General features: G+C 45.2%; 1 protein-coding gene across 1 annotated transcript in view; it reads right to left on the reverse strand.

The window, feature by feature from the left end:
- The window catches only part of LOC124722910 (lipoamide acyltransferase component of branched-chain alpha-keto acid dehydrogenase complex, mitochondrial), a 96265-nt gene that overhangs the window by 62845 nt on the left and 17891 nt on the right, over positions 1 to 15529 (reverse strand). The window contains exon 2 of the mRNA XM_047248057.1: positions 801 to 997. Coding sequence (XP_047104013.1) covers positions 801 to 997 — 197 coding nt within the window. The remainder of the gene's footprint in view (positions 1 to 800; positions 998 to 15529) is intronic.

Consider the following 15529-nt stretch of genomic DNA (forward strand, 5'->3'; position numbering starts at 1 on the left):
CTGTTCTTACATTCGTCTGATTCGTCCCCGTGTTACGTGCAATTGCACACGTGCTGATTGAAGGATCCCGCTCCACATGCTGCAAGACAGCTTCCTCAAATTGGAGCATTCTTATCGTGCGCGGCGTCCCTGTCCAGGTAATCTGTTAAATGACCCAGTCTCATGCAAACATTGGTACACAGCAGCAAAGGTTGTATGATCTGGGATACGGCGATTAGGATATTGTTGGCGATAAACCCGCTGTGCAGCTCGTACGTTGTGATGCGCTACATTGTATGCACCAATCATATCAGTGTACTCACTCCAGGTGTATCGCTCCATTAGTAAACAGACAATGCACTACTACACTGGTGGACAGCAGTTGCCTACAACTGAAGAGCATAATACGCCCTCTAACAACTGAAGATCATAATACGCCCTCTAGCAACTGAAGATCGTAATACAGCCTCTAACAACTGAAGAGCATAATACGACCTCCACCAGTTTAAATAATCGTCATAGGAAAAAAAGTGACATTAGGAAAAAATATTTGTTTTGATGTCCCCTACAACCTCCCAGGATTTGTCGGTTTAAATACTTTTCACCCTGTACAATAAATATACAACGAAGAGGATACCTGCAATCTTAACGCACAAGCAGTTATAAGGCATGTTCAGAAAGTAAGTGTACTAGATTTTATATTTTTTTTAGAAAAAGTGTATTTGAAAAAAATAAGATAGAACAGATTTGAATGCAGGGATACAATCAAAAGAGATGACACCATAAATCTGGAAGATGAAATACCTTTGACATTAACATACCATTCTTTTATAACCACCTCTGTAATACCTTCTCCAATGTCAGACAGTTTGAATGAAACTTTTTCTGCTAATATTGACATTACTTGAAAATTTCTTCGTGACTGGTCTAGAAAAGTGACTGGCCTCAATCTCTTGTTAAAAGCATGATGTGGAATGCTACTGGAATATTTTGCTGTTGTTGGCAGGCATGTTAAAACCTAAGAAAGACAAAAGAATTACACCAAATTACTTGAAATAAAAAGAAAATTAAAAGATACAGGAAAATAACTGAGGGTGAGTACAGCAGTAACAACCACAGTATAAAAGAAAAGAAAAAAAATTAACAGCTAGAAAAATGCTTACAAGTTAGTGAAAGTGAAAAATTGTTGGGGCATCAAAACAGAATATCTGCAAAGCAGCAGCTTACACACACACACACACACACACACACACACACACACACACACACACACGAGAGAGAGAGAGAGAGAGAGAGAGAGAGAAGCAACACAATGATGATAAAAATATGAAAACAAAGAATGAAGAGCTTGTCATCCTCGCCTACTGTGAGTGATATACAGGAGTATTTCCAGTGCATATCTTATGGCATCCTCAAACAATAAATGCAGTTTTGTGTGCATAGCAGTGGAAAAGTCTGATTAAAACTTTTGAGTTAAACTGTCACTACAATCCGAGCCTTCATCTTTCATGCCAGTGATTTCAATAAATAAGTCAACTGAGCACCCCACATTACCTGATTCAAAGCTGCAATCTACCAGTAACGTGTTCCTCTTTTGTCAAATTTTGAGAAAGACTCTCCAACATACTTTGCCCGATTACTAGCAGAACTAAGGGATAGAGCAAAGAGTGACTTCAAGACAGCGTATGGGTTCTCCACACTATTATCTCACCTAGGAGAGATACTGGAAGAGACAGGATGGAGAACTTTTCTAGAATTTGGAAAAATAGAGTAGCTTGGAGCTTTTTGTTGAGTTGAAGGCACATGAGCTGAGCAAGAAAGGCAATACCTGGTTCTGCAAACGGTTTTAATCTCTAAGGAGTTTCCATCAAAACTCTAGGTCCTAACTTAGAAAAATAATCCATCTGTCAGAGTTATGATTTACAGAAATAGCCTCAGCACACTCCACTCATTTCTAAGATTCTTACTGCACTGGTTCAGCCTCATCAGCATTCATTAGTGCCATTAGAAGCGGATCAACAGTGACTGTTGGAGATGGTAATGATATATCGAAAATAAGAATATTTTGAAGAAATAATATTGATATTTATAAATTGATATTATGCTGTCAATACATATACAATATTGCACATTTCCACTATATGCATATTGCGCTATCATAATTTTAATTTCTATATTGTTTTATTAATTGGGTCAAAGCAACTGCTGTTTTTCATAGAGCTTATCAAATAAACTTAATAAAATGAAAATTCATTACATTTTTTAGTACCACAATGATGTATGACATGTATTAAAAACATTACAGACTTTGTTAGATTTTCTTGGAAGTGAAACTTTGAAAATGGTACAAGATGTGAGGACATATTGGAACTCCACAGTCCACATGTTGGAATGATTTTTGGTTTTGTCAAACATGGCAGCATTCTTGTTTCTTGGCCTGAATCCCTGCCAATGCTGACTATTATGGAGCTAGAACTGCTAAAGTAGTTCAGAACGTAACTCATTTAGTGTGTCAGACAGGAGAATTATTGGGAGAAATGAGTGTCACAGCAATAATGGCAACTCCACTGCTAAATTGTTTCCTCCGGATCAAAAACAAGTCTTTCTGGGTACAAATTTATCAGCAAGAGCTCTAAACTAGATTAAAAAAAAAAAAAACAACCATATTGCAGTCCTGGCAGAAAGGTATCATCATTGGAGTCAGAGACTAAAATAGAAACAATAATAGATTCTTCATATACACAGAGGCAACAAAAGTCATGGGATACCTCCTAATATTGTGTTGGATTTCTTTTTGCTCAGCATGGTGCAGCAGCTGGACATGGCATGGACTCAACTAGTTGATGAAAGTCCCCTACAGAAATATTGAGCCATGCTGCCTCTATAGCTGTCCATAATAGTGGAAGTGATGCTGGTGCAGGATTTTGCGCACAAACTGAACTCTTGATTATGTTCCACAAATGTTCAATTGGATTGACATCAGGTGGTCTAGGTTGCCAAATCATTTGCTTGAACTGTCCAGAATGTTCATCAGATCAATCATGCACAGTTGTGGCCTAGTGATATAGCACATTGTTATTCATAAGAATTCCATCACTGTTGGGGAACATGAAGTCCACAGATGGCTTAAAATGGTTCTCAGCTAGCTGAACATAACCATTTCCAACCAATAATTGGTTCAGTCATGTCAGAGGACCTAGTCCATTACATGTAAATACAGGGCTATTACAAATGATTGAAGCGATTTCATAAATTCACTGTAGCTCCATTCATTGACATGGTCACGACACACTACAGATACGTAGAAAAACTCATAAAGTTTTGCACTTCAGGTTTCTGCCGCCAGAGTGCTCGAGAGTGCAGCGAGACAAAATGGCGACAGGAGCCGAGAAAGCGTATGTTGTGCTTGAAATACACTCACATCAGTCAGTCATAACAGTGCAACGACACTTCAGGACGAAGTTCAACAAAGATCCACCAACTGCTAACTTCATTCGGCGATGGTATGCGCAGTTTAAAGCTTCTGGATGCATCTGTAAGGGGAAATCAATGGGTCGGCCTGCAGTGAGCGAAGAAATGGTTGAACGCGTGCAGGCAAGTCTCACGCCTAGCCTGCGGAAGTCGACGAATAAAGCAAGCAGGGAGCTAAACGTACCACAGCCGACGGTTTGGAAAATCTTACGGAAAAGTCTAAAGCAGAAGCCTTACCGTTTACAATTGCTACAAGCCCTGACACCCGATGACAAAGTCAAACGCTTTGAATTTTCGGCGCGGTTGCAACAGCTCATGGAAGAGGATGCTTGCAGTGCGAAACTTGTTTTCAGTGATGAAGCAACATTTTTTCTTAATGGTGAACTGAACAGACACAATGTGCGAATCTGGGCGGTAGAGAATCCTCACGCATTCGTGCAGCAAATTCGCAATTCACCAAAAGTTAACGTGTTTTGTGCAATCTCACGGTTTAAAGTTTACGAGCCCTTTTTCTTCTGCGAAAAAAACGTTACAAGACACTTGTATCTGGACATGCTGGAAAACTGGCTCATGCCACAACTGGAGACCGACAGTGCCGACTTCATCTTTCAACAGGATGGTGCTCCACCGCACTTCCATCATGATGTTCGGCATTTCTTAAACAGGAGATTGGAAAACTGATGGATCGGTCGTGGTGGAGATCATGATCAGCAATTCATGTCATGGCCTCCACGCTCTCCCGACTTAACCCCATGCGATTTCTTTCTGTGGGGTTATGTGAAAGCTTCAGTGTTTAAACCTCCTCTACCAACAAACGTGCCAGAACTGCGAGCTCGCATCAACGATGCTTTCGAACTCATTGATGGGGACATGCTGCGCCGAGTGTGGGAGGAACTTGATTATCGGCTTGATGCCTGCCGAATCACTAAAGGGGCACATATCGAACATTTGTGAATGCCTAAAAAAACTTTTTGAGGTTTTGTATGTGTGTGCAAAGCATTGTGAAAATATCTCAAATAATAAAGTTATTGTAGAGCTGTGAAATCACTTCAATCATTTGTAATAACCCTGTACAGCCCACATCATTATGGCGCCACCACCAGTATGCACAGTGCCTTGTTGACAACTTGGGTCCATGGCTTTGTGGTGTCTGCATCACACCCAAACTCTACCAGCACCTCTTACCAACTGAAATCGGGACTTGCCTGACCAGGCCACAGTTTTCCAATCATCTAGGGTCTGACTGATATGGTCACGAGCCCAAAAGAGGTGCTGCAAGTGATGTCATGCTGTTAGCAAAGGCACTTGCATCAGTCGTCTCCTGCCATAGCACATTAACGCCAAATTTTGCTGCACTGTCCTAACAGATATTTCTGCTGTTATTTCACACAGTATTGCTTGTCTATTAGCACTGACAACACTATGCAAACACCACTGTTCGCAGTTGTTAAGTTAAGGCTGTCAACCACTGTGTTGTCAGTGGTGAGAGGTAATGCCTGAAATTTGGTATTCTCGGTACACTCTTGACACTGTGGAGATCTTGGAATATTGAAATTCCTAACAATTTTCAAAATGGAATGGACAATATGTGTAGCTCCAACTACCATTCCATATTCAAAGCCTATTAATTCCTGCCGTGCAACCATAATCACATTGAAAACTTTTTCACATGAATCACCTGAGTACAAATGACAGCTCTGCCAATGCACTGCCATTTTATACCTTGTGTATGCGATACTACTGCCATCTGTGTATCTGCATATCGCTATCCAATAACTTTTGTCACCTCAATGTATATGATTACTTCACAAGTTGCTAACACTGAACACTCCCCAGAAAATGTGAGAGCTTTTGTACTGTGCTGTGAAGCTTTAGTAAGCAGAAATATCACTCTACTTGTTGAAACCTGTAGCTACCAATCACAGAGCAAATCCTTTGAAGATAGGGAAAAATCTCAAGCACGTGTACCCGACACACTGTTTAAGCAAGACAATATTTAAGTGTTGTTGCTATTTCTGTAGCAGCTAGAAGGCTGGCAGAACAATCACTTTAAAAAAATTATACTTTCCTTTCTTTTTAAGAGACTACCACAGAAATATTAGAAGTCATTTAAACCAAGACACATTCACAACAATGAACTACTCCCACTCTTACAATAAAGAAAAATCAGCTTTCTGTAAAGTGTGTGGGAGGGGGGTGCTTTTTTTAAGATTTTGTCAAATATCCATTTCTTTAACAGTGACAATATTTTTAAATTAATAATTTTTTGTTAGTATTTACCTCGATACCAATCCTGAATATCATTCCATTGAGCCAACAACTGCATCTACATCTGTATATGTATTCTGCAAGGCACCACACAGTGCATGGTGACAAAGCTATGAGTAGTCATTCCCTTTCCTGTTCCTCACAAATGGAGCAAGGGAAAACTGACTGTCTCTATACCTCCACAAGACCCCTAATTTCTCTTATCTTGTCTTCACAGTTCTTACATGACACATACAATGGTGGCAGTAGAAGTGTTCTGCAGTGTCACAAACACCAGAGCACTCAACTTTCTCAACAGTGTTTTGCAAAAAGAATGTCATCTTCACTCCAGGGATTCCCATTTGAGTTCATGAAGCATTTCTGTTGTACTTGTGTGCTGACTGAACCTGCCAGTAACAAATCTAGCAGCAAGATTCTGAATTGCTTCAATGTCTTCCTTTAATCCAACCTAGTGGAGTCCTAGACACTTTAGAACTACTGCAGAATGGGTTACACAAGTGTTCTACATGTGGTCTGCATTATATATGAGGTACACTTCCCTAGAACTCTGGCAATGAACCAAAGACAACCATTCCCCTTCGCTACTATCGACCTTACATGCCCATTTCATTTCATATTACTTTGCACTGTCATGCCTAGATATTTGAACAATGTGACTGTGTCAAGCAGTATATCACTAATATTGTAATCGTAACTTACAGAATTGTTTTTCCTTCTCATCTGTATTACTTTACATTTTTCTTGATTTAGAATACACTGCCAATCATCACACCAAATAGAAATACTGTCCAAGTCAACCCATATCACCCAACAGTTGCTCAATGACGATAGCCTTCCATATTCTACAGCATTATGAGCAATCAGTTGCAGATTGCTGCTCACTCTATCTGTCAGGTTGTTTATGTAATATAGAGAAAAAGAGTGGGCTTATCAGAGTTCCCTGGCAGACTTCTGACGATTTCTGATGAACACTCACCATCCAGGACAATGTAATAGGTTCTGTTATTTCAGAAGTCTTGAAGCCACTCACATATCTGGGAACCTGTTCTGTAAGCGAGGACCTTTGTTAACAGTCTGCAGTTTGGCACTGTGTCCAGTGTTTTCCAGAAATCTAGGAAGGAGCTTGTGTCTTTCACAGTAGCTTGGTTGGTTGGTTAGTGGGTCGGAAGAGGTAGGGGGGGGGGGGGGGGAGGGGTAAGTTAGCTTGGTTGGTTGGTTAGTGGCTGGGAAGAGGTAGGGGGGGTGGGGGGTAAGTGACCAAACAAAAGATCATCAGTTCGTTGATCCAAGAGTGGTGAATGCACATGTAGAGATGTCCATGGAGAACGTTTTCTGATCTAGTCGGGAGAACTATAACAGTAAAAGTGATATGGCTAAAAACAAAACAGACATCCTTTGCATTGTCAATAATAAAAGCAAGATGAAGGAAATAGGGAATTCAGCAGGTGGGCGTTCCTGGGGCTCTGCAAGGAACAGGGAAAGTCCCACCCACAACATAGGACAGTGGATTCCTTCCATGAGAAGCAGAAGGAAGTACCCCGTACTGCAGTAGTGTCCTTGATTGTGTGTAGTTTATTACATGGGACAGTAGCTCATCAGATGTCATTCCATTTCTGAGCGAGCAGAGATCTTATGTCAATATAAGTGCTCCTCTATCCTAACAATCAGTCAGTTCATTCCTGGGATATCCACATGACTTAGAACCCACAGAAAAGCAACTAAGCAGGCAGCACAATGAAGGTTAGTGAGAAGGTCATGAATAGCAGAGACCAAAGGGAAGCAAGAACAGCATTGATCAATAGCATGGAGACTACTCAGTGAGTCAGTACATTTTAAAACACGGACAAGGGAGACATGTTTAGTAAAATGGAATGCTCTGCTAACGCCTACCAGCACTGCCATAAACACACTACATGTTCCTGACAATGAATGGTGTTCCATACCAGGAGGTGTAGAAGCATATCCTTTCTGACCCACAGTTTTAGAGCCATCAGTGTAAAATAAAGTAGCACCCTGGAACTCTTGAAGAACTGGACTTGATAGACGATGAAAGGCTACAGGGGCAAGACTAAAAATTCAGAAGACATCGATCCTAATCTGTGGCCCAGACAACCACGGGGAAGTGTGCAGGTAAACAGGGGGAGCACAGTCCGGGGAGGGGAGATCAATACCTTGGCAGAGAGAAGCGAGGCGCACTCCAACTGGTAATTCCACCTGACAGCAGGTATCAGGAGGACAGCACCCTTCGTACGTAAAGAGAATGGGATATGTGGGATGATCAGGAAATTGTTGAATAGTGGTTCAATAGGAGACCAAGAGCTGGTACTGCCAAATCTGAAGAGGGAAGATCTCCATTTTGGCAAGGAGACTGTCTATGGGAATAATCTGAAAGACACCAGTGGCCAGACACTCGCCATGGTGGTGGACTGGATCTAAGAGCTTCACAGCTGCCGAACCAACCCGCACCCCAAGATGTGTGGGAAGGGAAGCTGAGAGGTTAAGCTTCTACATACAGCTAGTTTTCAAGTGGTGAATATGGGGCAGCCGGGTCAGACTTTTATCAAAAAGGAGGACAAAAAAACGGGACTGTGCTACAACATCCAGGTGCTGCGTAGCCAAGTCGAGTTTCAGGTTAGGATGGACCGTAGTACAACAGCTGAAATGCGTGACCTATGTTTTTGTAAGGAGAGAATTGGAAACCATGGGAAGGAGCCAATGCAGACACCTGTCAGTGGTACCTTGGAGCTGGCATTCAGTAGAGGCTACCGAGTAGGAGCTGTACCAAATGCAAAAATTGTCAACATGTACAGCAGTGGTGACCAGCGGCCCAACAGCAGAACTAGCCCACAGATGGCGATGAGGAAGAGAGTGACACTCAACACAGAGCTCTATGGATGCCATTTTCTTGGACCTGTGGCGAGCTGACCGAAGTGCTAACTCTTACTTAGAACAACTGGCGGGATAAAAACTGTTGTGACTTGGCAAGACAGCCAAGCCACTATGAGATAGCCGAAAGGCACGCGTTTAAGCTCACGCAGGCTGGCCTGAGGTATGGAACAGTTAAAGGAGTTGAGTCTAGTAAAAAAAGTACGTAGCTTCTGGAATACTTAACTTTAATCCATAATTGGTAAACATCGGTCTGACGGTACATGCATCACAAGATAAATAGCAAAAGATAATGGCGCCTTGCTAGGTCGTAGCAAATGACGTAGCTGAAGGCTATGCTAACTATTGTCTCGGCAAATGAGAGCGTAATTTGTCAGTGAACCATCGCTAGCAAAGTCGGCTGTACGACTGGGGTTGAGTGCCAGGAAGTCTCTCTAGACCTGCCGTGTGGCGGCGCTCGGTCTGCAATCACTGATAGCGGCGACACGCGGGTCCGACGTATACTAACGGACCTCGGCCGATTTAAAGGCTACCACCTAGCAAGTGTGGTGTCTGGCGGTGACACCACAAAAACTGACAAATAAAAGTTGGTAGGGGGCCTCGAAAGCCCCAGTCATGGAGGATGAGTAAAATGTGACGACACCAAGCTGTGTCGTATACCTTAAATAGGCCAAAAAGGGCAGCAATGAGGTACTGAGGTTTAGCAAAAGTATGTCAGATTGCCCCCTTCCAACCTAAGCAGATGGTCGGTGTGGATCATCCCTCCCAGAAACCACACTGATAGGGGGCCAAAAGGCCCCAAGATTCAAGAACCCAGCATGATCAGCAGGCAACCATAGTTTCAAGCAGCTTACACAGTACATTGGTGAGGATAATCAGCTGGCAACTGTCACGAGATGTTGGGTTCTTTCTTGGCTTAAGGATTGGGGCAATTATGCTATCTTGCTATTGTGAGGGGAACGCATCTTGGAGACAAATATGGTTGAAGACCCTGAGGAAGGATGCCTTTGGGGATCATTGAGGTGTTGGATCAGGGCCTAGGGCTGTGTTGTGGGACGAGGCAAGAGTCTGAAGAAGTTCCCAGTCATTGAAGGGTTCATTATAGGATTCAGCTTGGTGGGGAGTAAAACATAAGGAGATGTCTTTAACTTGTCGCTTCTGCAGTAGAAAGGTAGCCAGACAGGAAGACGACACTGATGTTGTTGGAAAACGGGTCACAAGGTGTTCTACAAAAAACAATGAATCGGTGAAAAGACCATCCTGTAGGACAAGACCAAGAACAGCTGTCGATGGTTGGTAGTCCATAAGACAATGGAGCTTGGCCCACACTGAGATGAAGAGGCATATATCTCCAGTGAAGACACACAGCACTCTTAGCTTTCCTTCTTACGGTGTTTGATCAGACAGCAAGCCTTAGCATGAAGTCACATAAAGGTGATAAGGTTGATCTACGAAGGATGTTGTCTGAATCGTTGCAGGGCTCATCAGCTTTTCCTGAATGGCTACCGCAGTGTCTTTGGTCCACCACAGCACCAGCCAACAGTGTGTGTGTGTGTGTGTGTGTGTGTGTGTGTGTGTGTGTGTGTGTGTGTGTGTGTGTAGGGGGGAGGGGGGGGGGGGGGGGCAGGAGCTGCAGGAGGAGGAATAGCAAATAGCAGTTTCAATGGCATAGATGATCGTGTCTGAAATGCCTTGCACAACCTCATCTATACAATCCAACAGAGAGGTGGTAAATGTAACAGCAGAGGTATACAAAGCGCAGCTGGTTGTGTGAAGTACCCAGCAAGGTAGTCGGTCCATTTTGTGAACGAAAGGAAATGACAGGATCACTTGAAAATGGTCACTGTCACAAACGTCACCATGTAGTGACCAATGTAGCGAAGCCACAAGATTACAGAGAAGAGAACATTAGATAGATAGCTGAAAAGGTGCCTTGGGTGGCACTGAAGTGGCTAAGAGAACCATCAATGAGGAGGCACAGATCATGGTCTGTGAGAAGCTGGTCAATTAGAAGGTCCCTACCACATGAAGTGTTACTCTCCCAAATGGAATGGTGCACATGTTTAAGTCCCCAAACAGGAGATGGGTTATTGGATTAATTTGGTCAATTCAACGTAAGTAAGTGGCCTGCCTGAAGGTAGGTCACCATTGCAAATGGTAACCCAAAGTCATTCACTGACAATATCCCTATGAACTAAAGTACAGACCTCTCCAGATGCTGTCTCTGGACCAGTACAGTTCTGACAGAATGCACAATAACAACAGAGCATTGGAGAATGATTTTCAGTGAAGTGCAATTCTTGGAGAGCTATGCAAAACTTCAGAAGAGGAAATAATGTTATGTAGTTCTGATAAGATAACAGTAGTACCCATTACAATTTGACTGAGTGATCACTTGACCGGTGGCTAGGTTAGATGTGAAGCGGCCAGGAGGACCTGTCACACCACAGGATCACAGCCTGTCATCTGTGGAGATGGAACCACACCCACAAACACTGGCTTCGAATCCAACTGTGTGGGGGGATCAGGTGTGTCCATGGGCACCAGAGGGGCCTTGTCCCAATTCTTTTTCTTCTTTCCTTCATAACCTTTGGTGGACAAGGTTTGTTCAAGGGGCAATCTGCAGTGAGCGTGGGGACATATGAATAGTAGACAGCCCTGAGACCCACAGGCTATGGTTCCTTCAGCCACTGTTTGGTGTCAGGCCTCCGGTCTTGTGGTTGCTAGGGAGAGTGATCCTGAGAGTGAGCCCTGTCACCAGTAGATGCTAAGGAAGAACACTTCTCTGGCCAAGTGCAGACAGTTGTTCCTGAAGAAGGTACCATGGGAACGATGGGAGAGGAAGGTGGTGACAGATCTGGTTTGGAGATGATCGTGATTTTTAGCATAATTTATCGTCAGGATGTAGGCGCTCGTATTTCTTCCATGCCTCAGTATGTAATAGGCAGTCCATAGATTCGTATTCCTGGATCTTCTGTTCATCGTTGTAAACTAGGCAAACTGACAAAAACAGATGGTGACATTTTGCACAATTGACACACAAAGTTGGATGTTTACAAGGATCACGTGTTTACAAGGAACATCTTTGTGGTAATTAGCAGTGGCCACATTTTGGGTCCACCATGCAGTGGAATGACATATGTGCGAAGCATGAACATCTGAAGCACCTCATAGGCAGTAGGACATATGGTTTCACATCACACTTGTACACCATGACCTTAACTTTCTGCTGGGGGACATTTTCTTCAGAAGCTAAGAAAGACACCTGCGCCACCCAAACACAGCTATGGTTACATGGCCCGTAAACCATTTCCCAGAGTCCCTGTGCCCCATCCTGGGCACTACTCCTTGGAAACCACTGCCCAGAGTCCCTGTACCCCAACCAGGATGGCACATACTCCTTGGCTTACATGACGAGCTTCCAACTCAGGCACCAACAATATGATCCCTGCATGATCAGAGGACTACCACCATGCAGAGGTACTTGACAACCCCCCAACAGACTGGCTACCATGCTCGGTTTGCAAAGAACGAAAGGATGCTGGTTGGTTGGTTTGTGGGATTGAAGGGACCAGACTGCTAGGGTCATCGGTCCCCTTTTCCACGGACGCGAAACACCCACAAAGAATAAATATTAACAATGGAGACGACAAGAGATGACACAGGACAATAAAGACTCAGACAGAGACATGACAAAAAAAATTTAAATCACAAACAGTGTGACAGTGGTTGGCCAACCATAGAGACAAAAAAGGAAAAGCCAACCATCAAGAAACACACTAAAAAACTAAGTCTAAAACTGTAGGCCAAAGGCCAGACTCAACACAAAATAAGGACAATCACTTAGATCAAGTGATAAAAGCGCCCTGCGAGAATAAAATGCAAAACTAAGCCAGCCATGGCAGTGTCATCTGTTGAAAGTGCAGGGAGCGTATCAGGCAGCGCAAACATCTGCCTGAGTGCAGTTAAAAGGGGACAGGCCATCAAAATGTGGACCACCGTCAATCAAAGCTGACCCGCAGCGACATAGAGGTGGGTCCTAACAGTGCAAGAAATAGCTGAGTATCATCAGGTATGGCCAATGTGCAGCCGGCAGAGGACAACAGATGCCTTGCAACAGACCTGCAAGGAAGTGCGCCACGCACCGGTAGCATCCTTGATGGCCCAAAGTTTGTTGGGTGAAGGTAGGGTGTGCCATTCTTCACCTCAGGTGCAAAGTACCTTCTGCCGCAAAACTAACCTGAGGTCACTCTCTGAAAGGCCAATCATCAAGGCTGGTGCACCTACAGCCTGTTTGGCCAGTGTGTCAACTCGTTCATTTCCCGGGATGCCGACATGACCCGGGGTCCACACAAAGACCACGGAGTGGCCGCAACGGGCTAGAGTATGGAAGGACTCCTGGATAGCTATTACCAGATGAGAGTGAGGGAAACACTGGTCGATAGCTCGTAAACTACTCAGGGAGTCACTACAGATAACGAAGGACTCACCTGAGCAGGAGTGGCTATACTCTAGGGAGCGAGAGATGGCGAACAGCTCGGCACTGAAAACGCTGCATCCAGCCAGCAATGAGTGTTGTTCACAATGATCTCCAAGAGTAAGAGCATAACCGACATGACCAGTGACCATCGAACTGTCAGTATAGACGTCAGAGCCTTGAAACGCGGCAAGGATTGACAGAAAGCAGCGACAGAGGGCCTCAGGAGGGACTGAGTCTTTCGGGCCCTGTGCCAAATCGAGCCGAAGGAATGGGCGGGGCACACACCACTGGGGTGTACGCAGAGGGGCCCAGAGAAGAGGTGGAAGAGGGAAAACCTCAAGCCCAGAGAGAAGAGCTCTGACGCGAACAGCAATCGTACAACCCGACCGGGGCTGCCATGCGGGAAGATGGACGACGGACTGAGGGAACAGGAGATCATAATTGGGATGCTTGGGCAAGCTACAAACGTGTGCAGCATAAGCAGCCAGTCATCATTGGTGCCGGGACTGCAATGGAGGGACACCTGCCTCCACAAGTACGCTATTGACAGGCCTTGTCCGGAAAGCTCCAGTGGAGAGTCGTCTGCCGCTGTTAAGGATGGGGTCCAGCAAGCACAATGCGGAAGGGGATGCCGAACCATAAGCCAGGCTCTCATAATCTAGTCAGGACTCAATTAACGCGTGGTGCAGCTGTAGAGGGTAGACCGATCGGCACCCCAGCTGGTGTGGCTTAAGCAAAGAAGCGTGTTAAGATGCCGCCAGCATGTCTGTTTAAGCTGCCGAATATGGGGTAGCCAAGTCAACTGGGTATCGAAAACAAACCCCAAAAACCCATGCATCTCCACCACTGCAAGAGGTTCGCCGTCAAGATAAAGCCATGGCTCAGGGTGAACAGTACACTGCCGGCAGAAATGCATAACGCAGGTCTTGGCAGCCGAAAACTAGAAGCCATGTGCTACAGCCCAAGACTCTGCCTTACGGATAGCACCCTGCAGTTGTCGTTCAGCAGCTGCAATGCCAGTAGAACTGTAGTAGAGGCAGAAGTCGTCAGCATACAAGAAAGCTGAGACAGACATTCACACTGCCACAGAGAGACCATTAATTGCAATTAAAAAGAGGGAGACACTTAAGACAGATCCATGTGGTACCCCAATCTCCTGAACTCGGGAGGAACTATGGGAGGCCGCAACTTGCACGCGGAAGGTACGAAGTGACAGAAAATTTTGTATGAAAATCGGCAACAGACCACGAAGACCCCAACCATGAAGCGTAGAGAGGATGTGATGTCGCCATGTCGTATTGTATGCCTTCTGCATGCCAAAAAAGACGGTGACCACGTGCTGATGGTGGGCAAAGGCCATATGGATGGCAGACTCCCGGCTCACCAGATTATCGGCGGCAGAGCGGACCTTACGGAACCCACCCTGAGACGGAGCCAGAAGGCCGCGAGATTCGAGTAGCCAACTCAACCGCCGGCTCACCATGTGTTCGAGCAACTTGCAAAGAACGTTGGTGATGCTAATGGGGCGGTAGCTGTCCACCTCCAGTGGGTTCTTGCCAGGTTTCAAAATGGGGATTATGATGCTTTCCCACCACTGCGACAGGAACTCGTCCTCAACCCAGATACTGTTGAAAAGGTCTAGGAGGCATCGTTGGCAGTACACCAAGAGGTGCTTCAGCATCCGACAGTGGATGCGATCTGGCCCGGGAGCCGTATCAGGGCAAGTGGCTAGGGCACTTTGGAATTCCCACTCACTGAACGCAGCATTGTAAGATTCAGGGTGGTGTGTGTGAAATGAAAGGCTCCGACTTTCCAACCACTCTTTCAGGGAGTGGAAGGCCAGTGGGTAATTCACAGAAGCGGAACTCTGAGCAAAATGCTCCGCGAAGTGGTTTGCAAGTGTGACGGAGTCAGTACAGACTGCTCCATTCAGCGAAAGCGCAGGTACGCTGACGGGGGTCCGATAGCCATAAATTCGCCAAATCTTGGCCCAAACCTGCAATGGAGAAGTACGGAGGCCAATGGTGGAGATATACCTTTCCCAGAACTCCTGCTTGCATTGGCGAATTAGGCGGTGGGCTCATGCATGGAGCCGTTTAAAGGTGATGAGGTGTTCCAATGAGGGACACCGCTTGTGATGCTGGAGGGTCCACCTGCGATCTTTAATCACCTCAGCGATCTCTGGTGACCACCAAGGCACAGTCCGTCGCTGAGGGGACCCAGAAGAACAGGTAATGGCAGATTCTGCGGCAGTAACGATGCTGGTGGTGACCGAGTGAACCACCGCATCAGTGGCATCATTGGAAAGAGGCTCAATAGTGGCAATGGAGGTGAACAAGTCCCAGTCAGCCTTATTCACAGCCCATCTACAGGGGCGCCCAGAAGAGCGATGCTGTGGCAGTGACAGAAAGATCGGAAAGTGGCCACTACCGCACAAGTCGTCGT

Source organism: Schistocerca piceifrons, chromosome X, assembly GCF_021461385.2.
Source record: "Schistocerca piceifrons isolate TAMUIC-IGC-003096 chromosome X, iqSchPice1.1, whole genome shotgun sequence".
NCBI classification, from domain to species: Eukaryota; Metazoa; Arthropoda; class Insecta; order Orthoptera; family Acrididae; genus Schistocerca; species Schistocerca piceifrons.